The sequence below is a fragment of the Toxorhynchites rutilus genome, chromosome 1 (genome assembly GCF_029784135.1).
Source record: "Toxorhynchites rutilus septentrionalis strain SRP chromosome 1, ASM2978413v1, whole genome shotgun sequence".
NCBI lineage: Eukaryota > Metazoa > Arthropoda > Insecta > Diptera > Culicidae > Toxorhynchites > Toxorhynchites rutilus.
In genome coordinates this window covers 135,484,889-135,503,095 of record NC_073744.1, presented here as the reverse complement: position 1 = coordinate 135,503,095, position 18,207 = coordinate 135,484,889, and the positions used below count along the sequence as shown (strand labels likewise).

The 18,207-nt window shown below is 37.4% G+C and overlaps 1 protein-coding gene across 3 annotated transcripts in view; it reads left to right on the top strand.

Moving 5' to 3' along the window:
• Window positions 1-18,207, top strand: part of LOC129762898 (trissin receptor-like) — a 311,968-nt gene that overhangs the window by 196,810 nt on the left and 96,951 nt on the right. For all 3 annotated transcript variants that reach the window (XM_055761499.1, XM_055761498.1, XM_055761500.1), the window contains exon 3: window positions 12,043-12,157. In XM_055761499.1, the coding sequence (XP_055617474.1) occupies window positions 12,043-12,157 (115 nt within the window). The remainder of the gene's footprint in view (window positions 1-12,042; window positions 12,158-18,207) is intronic.

Here is an 18,207-nt window from a genome sequence, read left to right as displayed (position 1 = left end):
AGATTGGTAATGGTGAAGCGTTTCTTCATAAACCCGTGCTGATATTCCGAGATTAACGATCGGACTGCCGTGTACAGCTTATCGTGTAGCAGTCTTTCCAGGACTTTCGCCGAACAGTCCAGTATCGAGATTGGACGGTAGTTTTCCACGCTGTGAATGTTTCCAAATTTGAAGATCGGGGTTATGGATGCTAGCTTCCATGACTCAGGAAAGAGGCCGTCAAGAAGTGATCGATTGAAAATAAACTTCACAGGGATAGTCAATGATGCAGCACAATTCCTAATGAAGGAAGGTGGAATGCGATCCGGACCAGGACCTTTCGAGGTGTCAACAGAAGAGAGGGCTTTGAAAATATCGTTGTGGCTGAAGGTGATTTGCTGTAGACGAATATCAAAACTCGGCAAGTTATCGATGTATTCCTGCGGAGTCGGAGCCTGATCGACTTCGTAAACGGTTCGGAAGAATTAGCAAAGAGATTAGCAGAGCTAGCAGCGTCAGAGGAGCTTTGACTACAGTATGTAACGTACACTGGAATACGTGCAGAGCCTTTTCGGGAATTTACGAAATTCCAGAAAGATGATGGATTTATCTTGAAACTACTCTGCAAATTGTCAATGTACTGCCGAAAGCGAAGTTCATGTAAACCACTATACTCGGCTTCAGCCAACTGTACAGCAGTTTTATTTGCAGCTGTTTTGGAGCGGAAATAACGTTTCCGAGCTTTTCGCAGACGGTTACGCAGATTACGGAGTTCGGGATTCCACCATGGTTGTGTGAAATTTAGGGAGGGCTTACATCTTTTAACAGGAACGGTGTTGCGTACAACGCAATATAGATGGAATGAACCAACCAACAGCCAGCCGTTCCATCTCCCCAACACAGACATCACATCCGATCATCGACGAAATAAATCCCCCCAACACAAATTGGTATAAATAGAGGAGCGCAATCGAGAACAATTCATTCCACATCCAAACTCTGTAAAGTGAACATCGAAATATATATAATAGTTGAATTGTCACACACGTGTTTCTATTGTGTAGCTTGCCAGGCCTTTCTCGCCACAAAAGTCTTTTTTAAGACTAAAGAGTAAATAGTAAAGTTTTCTACAGTCCACTGGTTACCGTTGCAGTAGTTCTACTGCCCCCACCTGAGGAAATTCCCACCGACGGGATTTCTTCACCGTACCATCGCGTGCAAGGAGCCGCGATCGGATATCACCCGTTCCGTAGCAAACAAACGGTGTCTTGAATTATTTAATATATGTTGTCGTAGAAGGCAGAGACGGCTGCATCAATGTCAGAGAGGTCAAGAAGCTCTGTCCAATTCAACGAGCCGATTCGCTCGTTGATAGCGTTAAAATCACACCGTGCAAAGTCATACTCACTGCGAGCTGCTGGAACACCGGGCGGGCGGATCTGGCCAGGCGAATGGACGTCAGGTTTTAAAAGTAACGGCTTATGATGATCGTATGATTAAAATAGCAGATGGTGGATCAAACAGCTCAATACCGTCTGAATCGCTAACGAATACCAGGTCAAGTAACTTGCCATTCACATTGACTAGATCGTTGATTTGCTTGTGTCCAACGGACAAAATGGACTCGACTAGAGCAAGTTCTTGTTCAGACGATGCATTGAGTGGCAACAGGTTTTTTAGATTTTACTCGATGCTTGCGCTGTGGGGAAAGAGCAACAAACAACATGATGGGCATTAGTCTTTATGGTGCAGATATGGCAAACTGGTAAGCTGTGCTGGACGGAACGGATGAATACAGCGAGAACGCTTGGAGGAAACTAAAAAAGATAACGATATTGTCACTCACAAGCAAAATTCACGCGTCGATTATTTTGGTCATGTACGCTTTTACGATTTAAAAGTACGATTTTGAATTTCATATAAGGTGTTTCCATCATTGCAATTAAATTTTATTCTAGACAATTTTTCAAGGAAGGAAGCTGAGATAATTCATGATGTAAACAAATAATCTTCTAGTGGGAAAGCAAAGTGAAAAAATGTGTTCTAGTTGCTAATGATTCCGGATTCTTTCTACCACTAGAACTTTTCAGAAATTCAGTTCAGTTTATTCTAGGTTTTTGTAGTGCTACAAATAGGAGTTTTGATTAGTTAAATTTACGGATGAACAGTTAGAACAATTCAAATCAAAAGCAATTGTCCTCAAAGTCCTACGTCGAGTTTTCGTCCGTACCTCTAGGCTCAGACACTTCTACTTTTATGACTACAGGAAGGGTGTGAAAATCAGAATCTAAAAATTGAATATAACAAAATTATGCAATATTTCGAATGCTTATACTTGTACATTTCTTCATAGTTCGCAGAAATGTTCACATCAATCGATTGGAAATATTTCTAAAGCCAGCTACGAACCTCCAATGTCGAGTGTCGAATATTCGCGTTGGAAGGTAATCCGTTCGTTGTGGATAACCTTCCAACGCGAGTGGCACGAGTCAAAGGATTCTTGTCATTCGTTGATTCGACACTCGATGACATTCGATACAGCGCTACACGATTCGTCCGAATCTATCTTTGACAGATTGGTTTGTTTACAAGTTTTAGATGAAGGAACTATGAAAATGATTCATAAAATTCAAAATATTCGGCGAAATATTGCAGTTTTATAATGTTGATTTCGAGCATTTCTAATTTACAGCCCGATATTAGTACAATTGCTACGGCAGCAATTTCAATACTCTCATCGTCATCCAGTTTCCTAACGTTTTTGATGATAAATAAAAACAATAAACATTCGATCCAAATACTCGCCGATTGTTTGGACCGATTGCATTGAATCGAACATTCACTTCACCGTGTAGCAGTACATTCGTCACAACATTTGTCGATTCATCGAATCAAATGTTTGAGTCCAACGTTCGAGTGAAACGTTGGACGAATCGTGTAGCGCCCGCATAAGTATCATCATTGTTGCAACAAACTATCGAACTGTTTTAAAGTGTCTAGTATTATCTTAAAGAGAATCACTCATTCTGATTGGTCCAATCTGTGCCGACTAATACTAGAAATAACTTAGCAGTGAGGTATAATTTGAATATGTCCTCAACATTGCGGAAACAATCGGAGCTGACCATCGTGTATCATTCGATCCATTGGGAAAAGAAGGAAGCATCCAATTAGTACTGCTTCTGCTGAGCTATATCTCAGTTTTTCATTGATACTGATCGTGCGGAAGAGATATGTAAAATTGTTTGCTGCAGAATTAACCCTCAGAATAATGGCCATGGGATTGTAGGACAATCGTGCAGGTGCTAAGCATGACCGACTTTTGGATGCCGGCCAATTCCTTCTCCATATTCAGTACCGTTTAGGCCCCTAAAAGCGTCTTAGGTACGATTCCAATTTCAAAGAGAGTGGCTGGGACAATTTTTTTTGCCCGAGCTGATTGCACATCCAACAGATATCATCAACATCTCGATGCCAGAAGTACCACCTGCCGTTTCTAGTTGACGTAATCCTCCCGAAGAGACACATAGTAGCTGTCAATGATTAAAAATGCCTCTCTGTGTGGTAGGATTCCTGGTCAGTTTTACTCTATTCGAATACTCCAAAACTGAAGGTCACTAGAGGAACCGCGAAGGTATTAATCGCGGTGAGGTATTATTCACAGCATTGAGGAAAGTTTTCAGAGCACAGTTCACTCGGCTTCCAGCTCCGTCTTGATGCCGAATTGGCGAATCTCAGTGAGCTGCCGGAATCAGAGATTCACCGCAACGCATGTCTCCCATCAAATCGCCGTTGTAGATCTAAGACAAGACGTGACAACTGGCTTCTTACTCTTCTTTCTGCATTTTCGTCGACCAAGTGCTAGATAACAGGAAAGCGAGATGTGAAGGTTGCCAAATGTTATAAAACTTCGGAAGATTATTTTCCAATGAAAAACATGTGTTCTTCGTATCATGTATTTTCTGAGCTGCACCATTTTTTTGTGTTAATTCTTCAACCGAATGTCACATATTTCAAACAATAAGTACTTTCCTGTTATTTTGGTATGCAAAAAAATTAAATGTGAAGAGATAAAGTAAACTAGAAAACGCAGATTTGATAGTAGGAGTATATGTTGAAATACATGAATTAAATTCATAGTTCATTTTCTTTATCAAGAGATTATGGGCCTTACCGTTTACACTTCACGATGAAATCGAAATGAACGACGCGCCATTAAATTTCGTTTCACGAGATAAAGAAAATTATGCGTTTTCAGGTAGAAGAATGAACCCTTTTCAAATAGAAATTATGAATAAAAATTAAATTTTCCGTATCAAATTAGTGTGAATGTGAATGGAAAACTTTGCTTTCTTCATTTGGTAAAATAATTTCGTACAAAAATTGTATTTGAAGATAATTTTATATTATAATGATAAGTTTTAGTGAGAATATCGGAAAGTGTATAGAAAATGGGTCAAGTTAGGGTAAGAAAGACGTGCTTCAAGTAAATAAATAACGCCAAGTAAAAATTTTCATTCAGATTTTAGCAATTTAAAAGTGCCATCGGACTGAGTAGTAAGGCTTGTTAAAAACTAATTTCGTATCCAGATGTCGGCACCGTATTGTTGTCATCGCGGATACACTTCATTTCGTTTTCGCCATGAAGTGTATACAGGAATAAGGCTTTATAATTCAACTATGATATTGTTCAAATACTAACAGTACTGAAATATTGATGAAATAATACATTCCCAAAATATAACATAGCGTTTATTCAAGTTTTTTTTTGTAGGTATGCATGCTTTGTTCAGGTTCCAACATGTTTTTAAAATTTTTCCTGCTGCCTTGGTTGTTATTTGTTATTTGATCCTAATTTTATTGCTAACTGCTTTACTGTTGGAAAATAATTGAATGTTCTTCTCTGCTAGGCCGCTGCTATTATGCTATGCTAGATGGCAATCACAAAAAGATGTAGGGTGGAAATTCCGATGCAATGTTTCCCTCTCTTCAGGAACTGTGCACCGGACGTAACAGAAGCGAAAATATACAAAGAATCCATAATAGAAATTTTCGCTAAAATGAAATGTGAATGTAACTATTATTCAATTTTGAATATATTTGGAAACACTGTGAAAATGTTGGAAATCCCATTTTTGTATATTTATCTTTGTCAATTGTTTTCCTCACCAACCAATCAGAAGCCGAGTTGCAAGTAGTCCGAGTTTGACAGAAGAAGTGGTCCGGAATCGGCCCCCTATTGTCATGTCTCGTCTCAGTTGTAGATCTAGTAGCCTCCAGATTCGTTGATCTGTCCTTTCAAAAAATGGACACAGCTGTACTCGTCCAGACCAAACTTCATTTTTGACGTAAGACTACGTCTTTCGTTAAGGGTGCCAAATCAGGAAACAGGTCACTTTTTTATGAAATAAAGTTAACGTTTGTGCTAAAAACGAATTATGATATGCTGTACATCACGACTCCCTAATCCGTAAATGGTTCAGATTAACGAAAACCGGAAGCTTTACCATTTTCCCATACATTCTGCCCATTTGTGTGCTTACCTACCCGAACCGGGTAACAAATACGCTCGTTACAAACACATGTCTTGAGGAAGACAATTCATTCCCGCTCGATACTCGTCAGCAAACGGTGTTCACTCTTCAAACATCAAACGTTTCTGCCTGTCACACACCACTTCTCGTTTGATGACGTAGACTGAACACCGTTTGCTGGTGAGTATCGAGCGGGAATGAATTGTCTTCATCAAGACATGAAAAGCAATTAGAGTTGATGTTTCCACAAGAGACTTTTCAGGGCTAGAGGCAAATAAACTGAAAAAGTTTGAAGCCTTTTTAATACAAAAAAAGAACGTATCGAAACTGCCCGTGCAGCGATCGTTTTACGGAGAATAAGAGAGGAGAGAGGAAATATTGCGATTTATGCACCGCCATTTCTTGATAGATCGCAGATGGAATCAAATCGATAGGGATTTTTCTACGCACGAATTACGGTAAAAAAATTGAACATTCTTCGATACTAACTTTTGAACAACAGAAAAAGTCAAGTCATGATCTAAATGACAATTCCGCGTTCTTATTAATCAAACGGCATGCGCAAGTGCAAGTAATGTAGCGATAATGATGCTTAGCCCCGTTGCCTCTACCGTAGGCATAAATTACGGAACCGCGAGATTTTCTGCAAGCCATAACAAGTAGGTTAAGTCCCTTAAAAAACAAGAATCGAACAGAAAAAAGTAGGGTAGGTAATGTCATGAACATAACCGGAGAGACGTGGAACCTTCTCACTTCCTCCCTCCGCTTTTCATTCGACGGAAATATCTATATGTTGATGATGGTGGACACTATCGCAGCCGCCGGCAACTGGTTGCTGTCGAATTGTTATTGCTACTATAATTATAAACCCCAGAACGGACGATGTATACATCTATTACTCTCGATGCAACTTATTCTATTTTATCAATGCATCGTTTATTGTATAGAACGCTTTTACTGAGCTGGGCGTGCAATGTACACAGCAACAACATTCCCAAATAAATTCTCAACGTCAACACATCAAGCTGGTAAATGAATTTTGTATCTTCCACCCTTATCTCATATATGCATCGCGCTTCAAAGTGATTCTCTATATGGGAATGTAGTTGCTATGCCCATTTTCGTACCGCTCAGAGAATCATGTTGCATCGAAGCGTGATGCAATGATCAGAGTAGGGCGGAATATACAACATGCCATAGGTTTAAAGCCTCTTAAAAACAAAGAAGCAAGCAAGCAAGATACAACATTCAGTCACATCCCGACCAGCTTGATGTGTTGACGTTGAGAGTTTATTTGGGAATGTTGTTGATATGTCCATTTTCGCGCCGCTCAAACTCTCAACACTCATCATGCTGGTCGGGATTTGACTGAATGTTGAATAGAATGGAATGCTGCTTGTTGCATTAGAATGCATGTACGAGTAGAATCGACTTCTTTCATCGTTATATTGTTCACTTGTTTTACTATTTTCACTAATCTATATTTTAAAATAGATTCCTATATTGAATCTTTAGACGTAGTTCCACGCAAAAAAAAAACCCTGTTAGTGACATTTCAGACAGCGATCAGCCAACGTCATATGTTATAGCTGTGAGTTAATTTGAAAATATTGCTGTTTTGCTGATCGTTTGCGTAGCTCAGTGCAATCATCATTGCAGTCATCTTGCTTGGTGAGACGAGGCATTCTCATCGAGAAAAAAACATTTTATGTTGCCTTTCCTTATATTTCAGTCGTTTCAACGAAGGATTAGGTTTGACTGAAAGGTATATGGTGTAAAATGATAATCCAAAATGTGAGCTCGAACGCTATAAACTCGGCCATTAACACATTAAGGACCGCACATTTTGGGGCAAGCTTGTACGCTTCATTTGTTCGGATTCCACGAATGAGATCGTTTCCTTCGGTGTAAATCAGATGAAGGCGAACCATCCGTAGGCCTTGTTAGATTCTTGGCAGACCAAGGATTTAACCATCAAGTGTAGAAAACACGGGTTATTTCGTGATCCATCCGTAATAGACGGAACGCGAATCACGAGAAAACTCGTGAGCGGTCCGCAATGTGTTAAGCGAGAGGTTGCAGAGATATTTTCATCATTCGATTAGAAATATATTTACACTATCACAATAGATAAAATCTAGTTTTTAGAACTAGCTATTGAGTAGTTGGAAAATGTCAAGCTAAATCTAAAAAACAATCCCGCGTTCCAATTGGTCGATTGACACAAGCAATCTGTATTCTGTCTGTATACAAGTCAATGGATATGATATTTGCGCAATTGTTTATTTTGTTTCCACCTCAGTCACTACGCAGTCAAAGTACGTAGAATAAGAAGGTAGTCTACTCCCTGCTTTGTTCAAGTAGTGGTAGGCAAAGAAAAAAAGCAAAAAATAGTTATTAACCATAGTTCGAATCCATATAAATTCTGAAATTTTTAGATTTTTTATATTATAACACAAGAACTGTCTCGAAATATGTTTCGAAATAATGAAATAGTGGTCTACTTAATTATTTTAAAATTGAAAACAGTAAAATTATCGCACCTGTACTATAAAAATAATGCAAACCCGATAAACAAATGTGTGGAAAGATATCGAAGCAGTGTCGTTCTCGTTCCCGATCCAAAGAGCGAATGCATGGGATAACTGAAAACATCTCCGATTAGTTTATCTCATTCGGAATTATTCTGTTCCGGCATCGCGGGACGTGGTATTTCAACATTTTGCTGAAGTAAACAAAAACTATTCAGTATGAAATCGATAGAAATTCACATAAAACGTTACTTGCAGTGAAAAACAAGTACACTATCGTGTTTACCGTCGACTCGACCGGCGATTTTGCCACTTTTTATGATGTTTAGGACTTTTAAAATCAAGAAATATTGAAAAAACAGAACTTCAAACAAATTGAGGATTTTTTATTACTAACTTCGTTGTGTGTGTAGCACATGCGTTCTCCGTGTGTATACACAGGAAATATCCCTTACCTTCTATTCTATGTACTTTGCTATGCAGTAGTATGCAAACGCTCACTGCTCCGACATATCTGTTCTGATGTTATTGTTTTTATGATCAAACATTCTGTTGTTCCATTATTGTGATGAGTTATGTTAATCGTCAATAAATGACGTTGCTCCAATATTGTCGTACATGTTGTGCTACACACTCCGCATCGATCCGCAAGCCATCGGATAAGGTCAACTTTGCACGACAAGACCAATTATGTCGAAAAAAGAGACACTCCAATAGATGGGATTCCGTCTTAATGTAGCGGTAATGATGCAAAATGTCACGTTACATCGAGCGGATGATATAATTTTTTTAAGGTATGTGATAAAACTTTTAGCTAGCTAGCGAACAGACAGCAGCGGTAGCGAGGCTCCCAAATGGACTTTCTCAGGACCGATAGTTTAGTTAGCGTTAGAACTAGTTTACACAATGCGAATAGCTAACCTGACAGCCACACCGATACATGAAAGAAGTAACGAAGAAGCCCCCGCTCGGTATTAGTTTTCCAAAAGGGTCTTCTTCAAGGCTAGAGGCGAAAAAAGTTTAAAGTCTCTATAAAGAAAACAAACGAACAAACAAACTTTTTAGTTTCACTCAGGACAGCGATCAGCCAACATCATATATTGAGGCTGAGATAATAGATATTAGCTAAACTGAGACGGTAAAAGTTCCACAGAGAACGTTGACGCCACTCAAGAAGAAGACAAAGGTTACGATAAAATTACAACACAATCATGCATTTGGTTAGCCTAAACTTGATGTATTTCTTTTGAGTGTGTTAAAAAGCCTGAAGACTTCTCATTTTATGAAAGATCTTCATATTCCAACAGACTGCGCATCCGCTTACCAAGCGAATGATCGTGGGTTCAATCCCAGAACCTCCATCGAATAATTGGCATTTTGCAAGGCTAGAGGCGAATAAACTTTGTAACTTAAAGCGTTTTTAATATGAAAAAAAATCAACCAATCATAGGTGTGTACGTGCTAAATGAGTCCCCTATTGTGATTCTGATGTTGGCTCGTCAGTTCACACAATGACGTCGATTTGTTGTGCGATCTTTTCTTTTTCGTGAAATATGCAGAATAATCGACGAAATCCATCAAAAATGTCTCTGCTGTGAAATATCCTGCTTAAATGGTAAACGGTAAAGAGTGCATAAGCTCGGCAACCCATTAGTTTTACTAGAAAACTATGATTACTTCACTTGATGGCCTTAAGGTGAAGGTGGAAGGAAGCCATTGTAGTAGTATAGGTAAAACCGCGTGTAAAAATGGGGTAATAGTGATTGTGAGAGAAGAGCAATTTGATTCGTTTGTTTTGATTCTTGTACGTAAATAGATCAATTAACTTATCAGACTGTGTGGCGCTTCACTGACACGAGTCTTAGAATACATTTGGAAAAAATAACAATTCAATAATAAAGTAAAATGTATGAATGATGTGTTCCGATGAACAATTGCAAATATAAATATCTATAGAAGGTGTATTTGCATATGAAGTTAAATTCTGATTATACGCGAGCGTAACTTGAGCAAATTTATAACACATGCGAATTGGGGCTCTTTTGGAATTAACAAGTTCTTCCGCATAGTAACTCGATGATGATAATTTCTTCATATTTTCGTTCGTTGATCGTATTGTTTTCACATATTCACGTTGGAGAGCCTTAACCCTTTTCTTCGTTGACCGAGACATTTTGATTGATTTTTGAAAGCATAGGCAGCCGTGGCAGTGTTCCGAGCTCTGCAATACAACGTGCTTAACCAATGTTAAAGTTGCTAAAACTTACATTATAGACCCATTAAACGTAAAAATAATAATTGTATTGATATCAACACAAATTTATTCTATTGATTTTCATGACATGAACATTTTATTGAGTGGTTTTTATAGCTGTCCCGATGGTGTTGTCCTGCATTAGTGTCGAAAAAATAACGATGCTTTTACCAACACAAACAAAACCATTGCCGAAAATTGAAAAATGAAAATTTAACTTTCAGAGCACTAGATCGAGTTTTCCGACGTTCTTCACTAAACAGTGCGACTGCAGATGAAAATTTAATATCTTATGAGTAATCGATTAGAGTTTGGTTGTTGGGAAGTGTCTTCTTCTTGAGTGGCGTTAACGTTCCCTGTGGAACTTTTACCGTCTCAACGTATGCATTAACTAGCGTCATTTACTAATACTTAGTTGAGATTTCTTAAGTCAAATAACACGCCTTGAATGTATTCCGAGGGGCAAGCTCTAGAATACGCATGTCCACAGTGCAAGTCAAAGGAATTTTCTTTGACGAAAAAATCCCCCGGCCAGAACGGGAATCGAACCCGAACACCCGGCATGATAATGTAAGACGCTAACCAGTCGGCCACGGGTGGGAAGTGTGCGAAAAAGATAATTTTCTTCACACTGACCCCCTTTCCCTTATGGGGCCGAGTCAACCCTCAGTTCCCCTACGTATGATATTTGAAAATAAGACCTTGGTATGGTATCTTCGTTTGTTAAAAAATTTAAGTTGCGCTATGCACTTTTTTTCCGAGTGTTCTTTTGGAACTGAAGGTCAACCAAGAATAAGTTTATACACTAGTGTTGTTTTTTATATTAGATTGAAGTGGACAGTTTTCGGTATACCGCTGTTCGATTTTGACCTATTTGAATGCATACAATCGGTCTTAATAACTATCCATCTTGGTATTGATAAACTTCTTCTTCGGCTCTAAGATTTTTAATAAATAGTCCGACGAACATACCTTCCTTCCATGTTGCTCCTTGGAAGTGTAGTGAACTAGTATTGAAAGCATTCTCTATCTCTAGGAAATGATTCTACAAATTACATCATGAAGTCTAATAAAATGTGGAAAGGTGGTTTAATTAGAACTTTTTACATCAACTATGTGCAGTATCGACTGTCCACTCAACTTGGTCCAGTGATTTTTTCGGTCTCGGCTATCTCAAAGACACATACAGCAAGAGGTACTAGGTATATCCCGAACAGCATGCACAACATTTTACAATCTCCGCACATACGCCAACCGTGGTCTTCATATTGAAGTTTGCGAAAAGCTATTCCTAGTTTTCGTATTTTTCTTTTAGGTATACAAAATACAAAACAGCTTTGAGACTTCTCTTTGCAGAATCAATAAAGTGACGTCATTGAGCTGCATCATATGTTGGATATTGTCAATTTTGGTTTCATCATGTTTGATTTTGATAACAAGAAACTACTGGGCATATTGCCAAAATTGAACGGGTAGTTTAATGCAAACACAAATCGATTATGTTTCTTTCTGGAGTCATTCGGACAAAGCATTCATCTATCATTTGTATCATTCGTAAAAAACGCCGAAAGCAGTAAGATATATACACCTAATATCATATCAATTTAATTCATTTTAATACACATTCTATTGTACATGACTTTAAATTCCGATTCAAAAAGAACGTCACCCATATTTGGATGACAGGACGCCAAACATATTCATGTATTTAATCTTGACTGCATATTCTTCCTCTCATTCGCAGGCCATATCGGATCTACTGCTGGGCGTCTTCTGCATGCCCTTCACACTCGTCGGCCAGGTGTTGCGGAAGTTCATTTTCGGCAGCATCATGTGCAAGCTGATACCATACTTTCAAGGTAGGTTGTTTGCACGCGTCAACAACGAACACATATATCGCCACACCAAATTACACCCACGACACGTGCAGATAAGTTATCTGACAAAATTGAATCGTTTCCGAAATGGCGCCCGTTTTCAAGTCAAAAATGAAAGCCCACCGTAAAACAAAAGACCGAGTGGTCGGGTTGGCCATAAGGCCATAAAACAACGAGAGGTCTGGAAGGGTGGGCGAGCGAATGGATGAAATATTTTGTTTGCATATGAAAAGCTAAATGAATTGGGACCAAACGAGCAACGAGAGATTGTACAGATTTATTGTTCGCTAGGGCATATGGTGTACAGTTAATCTTTTGAAGGGATTAATGATGTTTCGTTTTTATGGAGAAACGCTATAAATCATAGGAACAACAATGCCAAATTATGTTGCGCAACATGATCCCGCTGTGCAAAAGAATGCCAATGATTGAATCGAGATTGTTTTATACGCACATAAAACGCACCCTACACGTACGTTATTTCCAATTTGAAAAAATTGAAAAATCCGTTGAAACAATGATATAGAAGTAATAATGGGGGAAAAATGCTATAATCGCTTTTGAAGCTTATCAATGTTTTGAGGAAAATTAAAAATGCCGTTTTTGTTTTCAACAAATGCCTCTTATTATTGGCATTTCAATGGTTTCGTTAACCAACTTTTAAATAATATCAAAGAATTAAAATGTTCAAATAATAGAGCCCAAATTTGTGAATTTGAAAAGTGTCCAGTGGTCGCTACATGATATGCTGGACTGTCTAACTTATTGATTATTATGAACTGCTTTGAATGATGCGAATATGGCCATATGCCTTTTGATCAGAATCAGTGCATTGCCAAACTGTGAAAAAAAAATCAACATTCAAAAACTGTAAATTCGAAGAAATTACAATGACACATACAGGGGTATTTGTTTTCCAACTGTAGAAGTCAGAAATTTACGAATGTCTGGAATTTACGTTGGAATACACCATTTGTACAATAGCAACTTTTCAAAATTTCTGGAGATATTTAGCTACATGAATTACACGTACAAGCTCATTTATGAAAAAAGGTTATCATTACTGATGATTTAATAGTTTATTGGGGTAAACATAGAAAATCATCTGTCTTAAAAGCGCTCACCCAAGTCACTAAATTTAGACAAAAAATTAATGATCACACCAGGGATTGTTTTAGTTTTTTTATAATTTTAACCAGATTATTGATGAAAAAATGTACGTGTTTATTGTTTGGAAATTTGCCAATAGACGTAAACTAATACAACTGTTTTACAGTTGGGAATCAATTATAATTTTCTGTTTTTGATCACCTATTACAAGTCTAGCCGGTCGTCAATGTTATAGGGTAGTGCCAATATCATAGAACAACATGCAAGGGATGTATTCGTTAACATCAATATGAAATCCAAAATGTAACTATTCAAATCAACCGCATATCCATTTTACCACCCACTGTCCGTCTAACCGAACTTTTACTACTGTTAATTGATCGCTGTCTAGAGTGTTTAATATTGCATAGCAATCGGTTCAGTAATTTTCGAGCCCATAAGAATCAGAAAGATAGACAGACAGACAGAAATCCATTTCTATATACATTCTATCCAACTTCTATAAGACCAGGTTATGATCTTGCTGCTTTGCGTCATTGTAAACAAACAACGGTTCACTTTATATTCTAGTGTATTGGTGTTAGTAACTATATGTGTTTCTGCAGGCGCTGAGCGTAAAGGTGGAAACAGAATGCCGCGTTGTGCGTTGCTTCTCATCAGCAGTCATTGCTTGCGTTTTGTACTAAAACATTCGTCCGACGCAGTCTGTTGATTTGCAGTCACAATCTAGCATTCGCGTCACCACTTTCCATGTAAACAAAAACAAAATAAAGTTCGTATGAAAATCTTATTCTTGTTGTGTCCAAGGATCAATTTAATGTTTTTAAAAACAACACATTGACATATCCGCGCTGGCGGCATTGAGCTTCGTTTACTAGTATAGGGGAGAGCGAAAAAATAGCTGATTTTCAGTCGGAATGAACACGTTTTCAAAATTAAAATTATGATTGAAAATTAGCTTTTCTATATCAAACTAGTACTCTATTTAAATGAAAAACATTTTTGTGTGCAGGTGGTGAAAAAGTCTCATACGATAATTGTTTATGAAGACAACCCTATATTATGATGAAAAAATTCAGCAACAATGTTGGAATTGTTTAGCCATATGGTTGAATGAAAGTCAGAAACACGTGTTTCAAGTAATCAAAGTTTTTAAATTTTAGAATTTAAAAACCTGTTTCGTGTCTTCTAATCTGATAGAGATTACACTAATGAGTTTGGGACCCAAATTATGGCCCTAATTTGAAATTGTCACCAGACGTCGACACCATGCCACTGTCATCGCGAATTCTGCGCAAGCAGTTTAGAACAAATGTTAGCGTTTAGTACAACGATGCTAATGACGCAACGCATTATTGTGTTCGACTAAATGGAAACACACATATTTAAAATGAAGTGTCAAAGCACAGTTGTCGCAACGCGACGCATGGCGCGGCATTTTGGTCCAACCTTAAATGAATGTTTTAGTATTTTCCAAGTGTCAAGTTTGTCAAGTGTCAAGACCAGTTACATTTGTTTTAGTTTTTTTAGTTGTTTTGATCATTTTTTTTTCATACATACATTTATTGAATCTTCCGTTATGTGGAAATAACAATATTTGGTTATACAATTAGCTCTAACATAATCAAGTATTACGTTTGTTATCAATTCTTACAGTTAAAATTTCACATGTGTGCTGGAGCACGACACTAACGTTTGACCACGTTCAAATAATTAAGGTTTTTTTCTTCAGACGCGTTACCATAGGTTGACCGAGTCGCCTTGCTAGTGGGTTTGGATGATTCTTCACCTTTTCCGCATATTTCCTCCTCGTTTTAAGAAGTTCTTCTTTAGCCGTCGCCATCCCTAATGTTTTGATCAATAAATCAGGAAAATGCCGAAGGAAAAATTATTCACGGAGAAAGAAGAAAGACAAATCGATGCATTTACCAAGAAATTGTTGGTATCAGGGAAATTGCTCGTCGGATTGGACGATCCCATCAAGTTGTGCTCAGTTATTTGGCAAATCCTCAAGGATACGGTAAGAAAGAGTGAGTTCCGCGTAAATCGAAGCTCTAGAGGCGAATGAACTGAAAAGTTTAAAACGTCCTGAAGCCAAAAAGAAGAAGAAGCAAATCGAAGCTCTCTGACCGGCATAAGAGGGAAATGGTTAAAAAGTTTCGAATACCTCAAAATCGACAAACAACTCTTTTGAACGAAATTGACGTCAAATATACTATATTCTGAGCATTCTACAATGTATGAATGTATCGTGTTGAAATTCTAACTGTTTGTGTAGCAACGAAATATAATCATGATTGTCTTATAGGAAGTTGGAAGAGTGTATTGTTTGCAGCAAAATTTATGAAAAAAAAAATATTCAGATGTTTATTTCTGCATAGAGTCACTCTAATCGGTATTAAATGTTTAGTAATTGGTATCCTACCGGTATCATATATAGTTTACGACCTATTCTCATGCCTAACAAAAGTTTTGCGCATGATTTCATTAAATTCGGTCGAGCAATTTCGGAGGAGCTCGGCCACGAACATCGTGACACGAGATTTTAATATTTATATACTAGAGAAGAGATTCTATACATCGCCCTAAATTTCACCATAGACGGATTTCGCGCCAACTCTTCTATGGGAATGGCATGACCCTCTCAGAACTTAATGAAACTTTCTGGGCGAGAAGACCTTACCTAATTAAGCAACTTGGCATACTTAGATTTTTGGAAATTTATCTAATGGGAAGGGTTAACTATTTTTTATCATTTTTTAATTATTTTTTTTTTGCTCGAAAATGGTAAGTCCTACAAAAAAGTGATCTATGGAAGAGTTTGAGGAAAATAAATTTTCAGAAAAAAATTATTTTTTTAAGTTCTACACTGAGAAAATCGATTTCAAATACTAAAAGTCGATTTTCTCAAAATGGTCATCTCAGATTTTGATGAAATGGTAAATAAATTGTAGATAAATATGTACAATACAACTCTTCCATACATCGCAATTTGTGCATATTTATAGCAAAAAAGTTTTCATAGCGAAAACTTTTTCAAGATTTTTTCTTGAAATTTTTTTTGTACAGCTATAGAAAAAATAAATAACAGGTACAAATGGGTTTATGGTGACCATTGGATGCTAAAGTACAGTTTTCAGCTTGTTTTTGTAGTCAAACACAATATGTTTCAATTCAGAGAGCAACGACATCTCTTAAACCATAGTCATCTGCCAAAAATCTCTTGATCGGTCGGTCTGGTATCGAATAGTTGCTGAAGATTTAGGTAGCAACACATTTGGCCTTCCTTTTTTTATTTATATAGATAGGAATGCGTTATTCCGCCTGAAAATCCGTTTCCACATTCAAACAAAGATCTATTTCGTTAGCGCAAACATCGGATGGACTAATAACGCTTATCATGATGTAATTTTCGAACATATGGGCATTCAATTTAACGAACTTTCCGAACTTCCTTTAGAGTTTTCCAAAAATTTTCCGATTTTTCTACCCGATATATTGATCTATGAGCCAAGACGAATACAACGAAATAAAGACGACTCAAATCGGACCACTCCTTCTTCGGGTTTCGCGCTTAGCAACACATTTGGCCTTACATTTTTATCTATATAGATAATTAAATTTTATAATAATTTGTGAATGTCTTATGTCAATGTTCATGGTCAGGTCCAGGGTTTAATTATGTTAGAGATTTTAAATTTCAGAATTTCATAATTTGAGTCAGAAGGCTCTAATTTCAGTTTTCATTTGGAGTAAGTTAGTTAGTTGAAAGCATTTATATATTTATATTAGTTTTTTGGTTCCTTGTTTTTCAATTCCAGGCACTAGAATGAGTTTATAAACTCAGATTAGAGGTTCTTCATCCATTGTTGAGTAGTAAAATGAAAATATGTACGGTTTGGTTTCGGATGTTTTACAAAATGTGACTACTTTCTAGTCGAATTGCTGAGTATTTTTTATTTATTCAATAAATATCTTTGGGAGCTGCGACCGACACTGATGTTGTGCGGACGCTCTTGATGCGCACCGAATGGAGAATCATAAAATTAAAATCTGAAAATCTGAGAATTTCAAAAAAAAATTTCAAAATTCTAAAATTTAAAAATTTGAAAACTTTAAAATTGAAAAATTTTAAAAATTGAAAATTAAAAGTTAAAAAATTTAAATATTAAAAAAATAAAATTTAAGATTTTAGAATCACATCACTTACCGCAGTGAATCCTGATTTTTTCTTAACCATTCCCACTAACAACTATCCCTTCCAAGATAAACGCTAGGGAACCACGCTATAGAGGCGACCCTTCTGGCCTTCGGGCGGCGAATATCATACTAACATTCCTTCCCTTCCCCTGGTGACTGTAAGGACGTGGCCGGCGTCGTTATTAACCATTTAAAGCTTGAATCGCCGAAAATTGCACAACGAGAATGATTTGCTAGTCCCAAGCGTCATTCTGTGTGTTCTTTGTGCAATTTGGTTGGTTCAGGTCAATCACGGAGAGCAACTACGAATTGTACAGTCTACCCAAGCTCAGCTCAGCTCAATTTGTGAATGTCTTATGTCAATGTTATTTTTTCTCTGACGTTTGTCAGCTGTCACTTTTAGTTTACTTTAGAAGCAAATGCGATGCGCGCGCGCAATAAAAATCGCCTAATTTCGAGCAAATCGCGTAAAAATCGCATAACTTCGAGAGAATCGGGTAAAAAAGATTGTCCCATCACCGGCGCGCGCTCGTCGCAACCACTCTGAGGCTCTGAGCCTAGGGGCACGGACGGGATCTTGACATAGGACTGTGATTGTGTGTAGTAATTGCATTTAAATTGAGTTTTTCATTGTTCAAAATATGTACTTTCTTCACATTTGATACATCAAATGGATGCCCTGGAAAAACCGTTGCCTGTATGTACTTGTATCCTTTAAACGG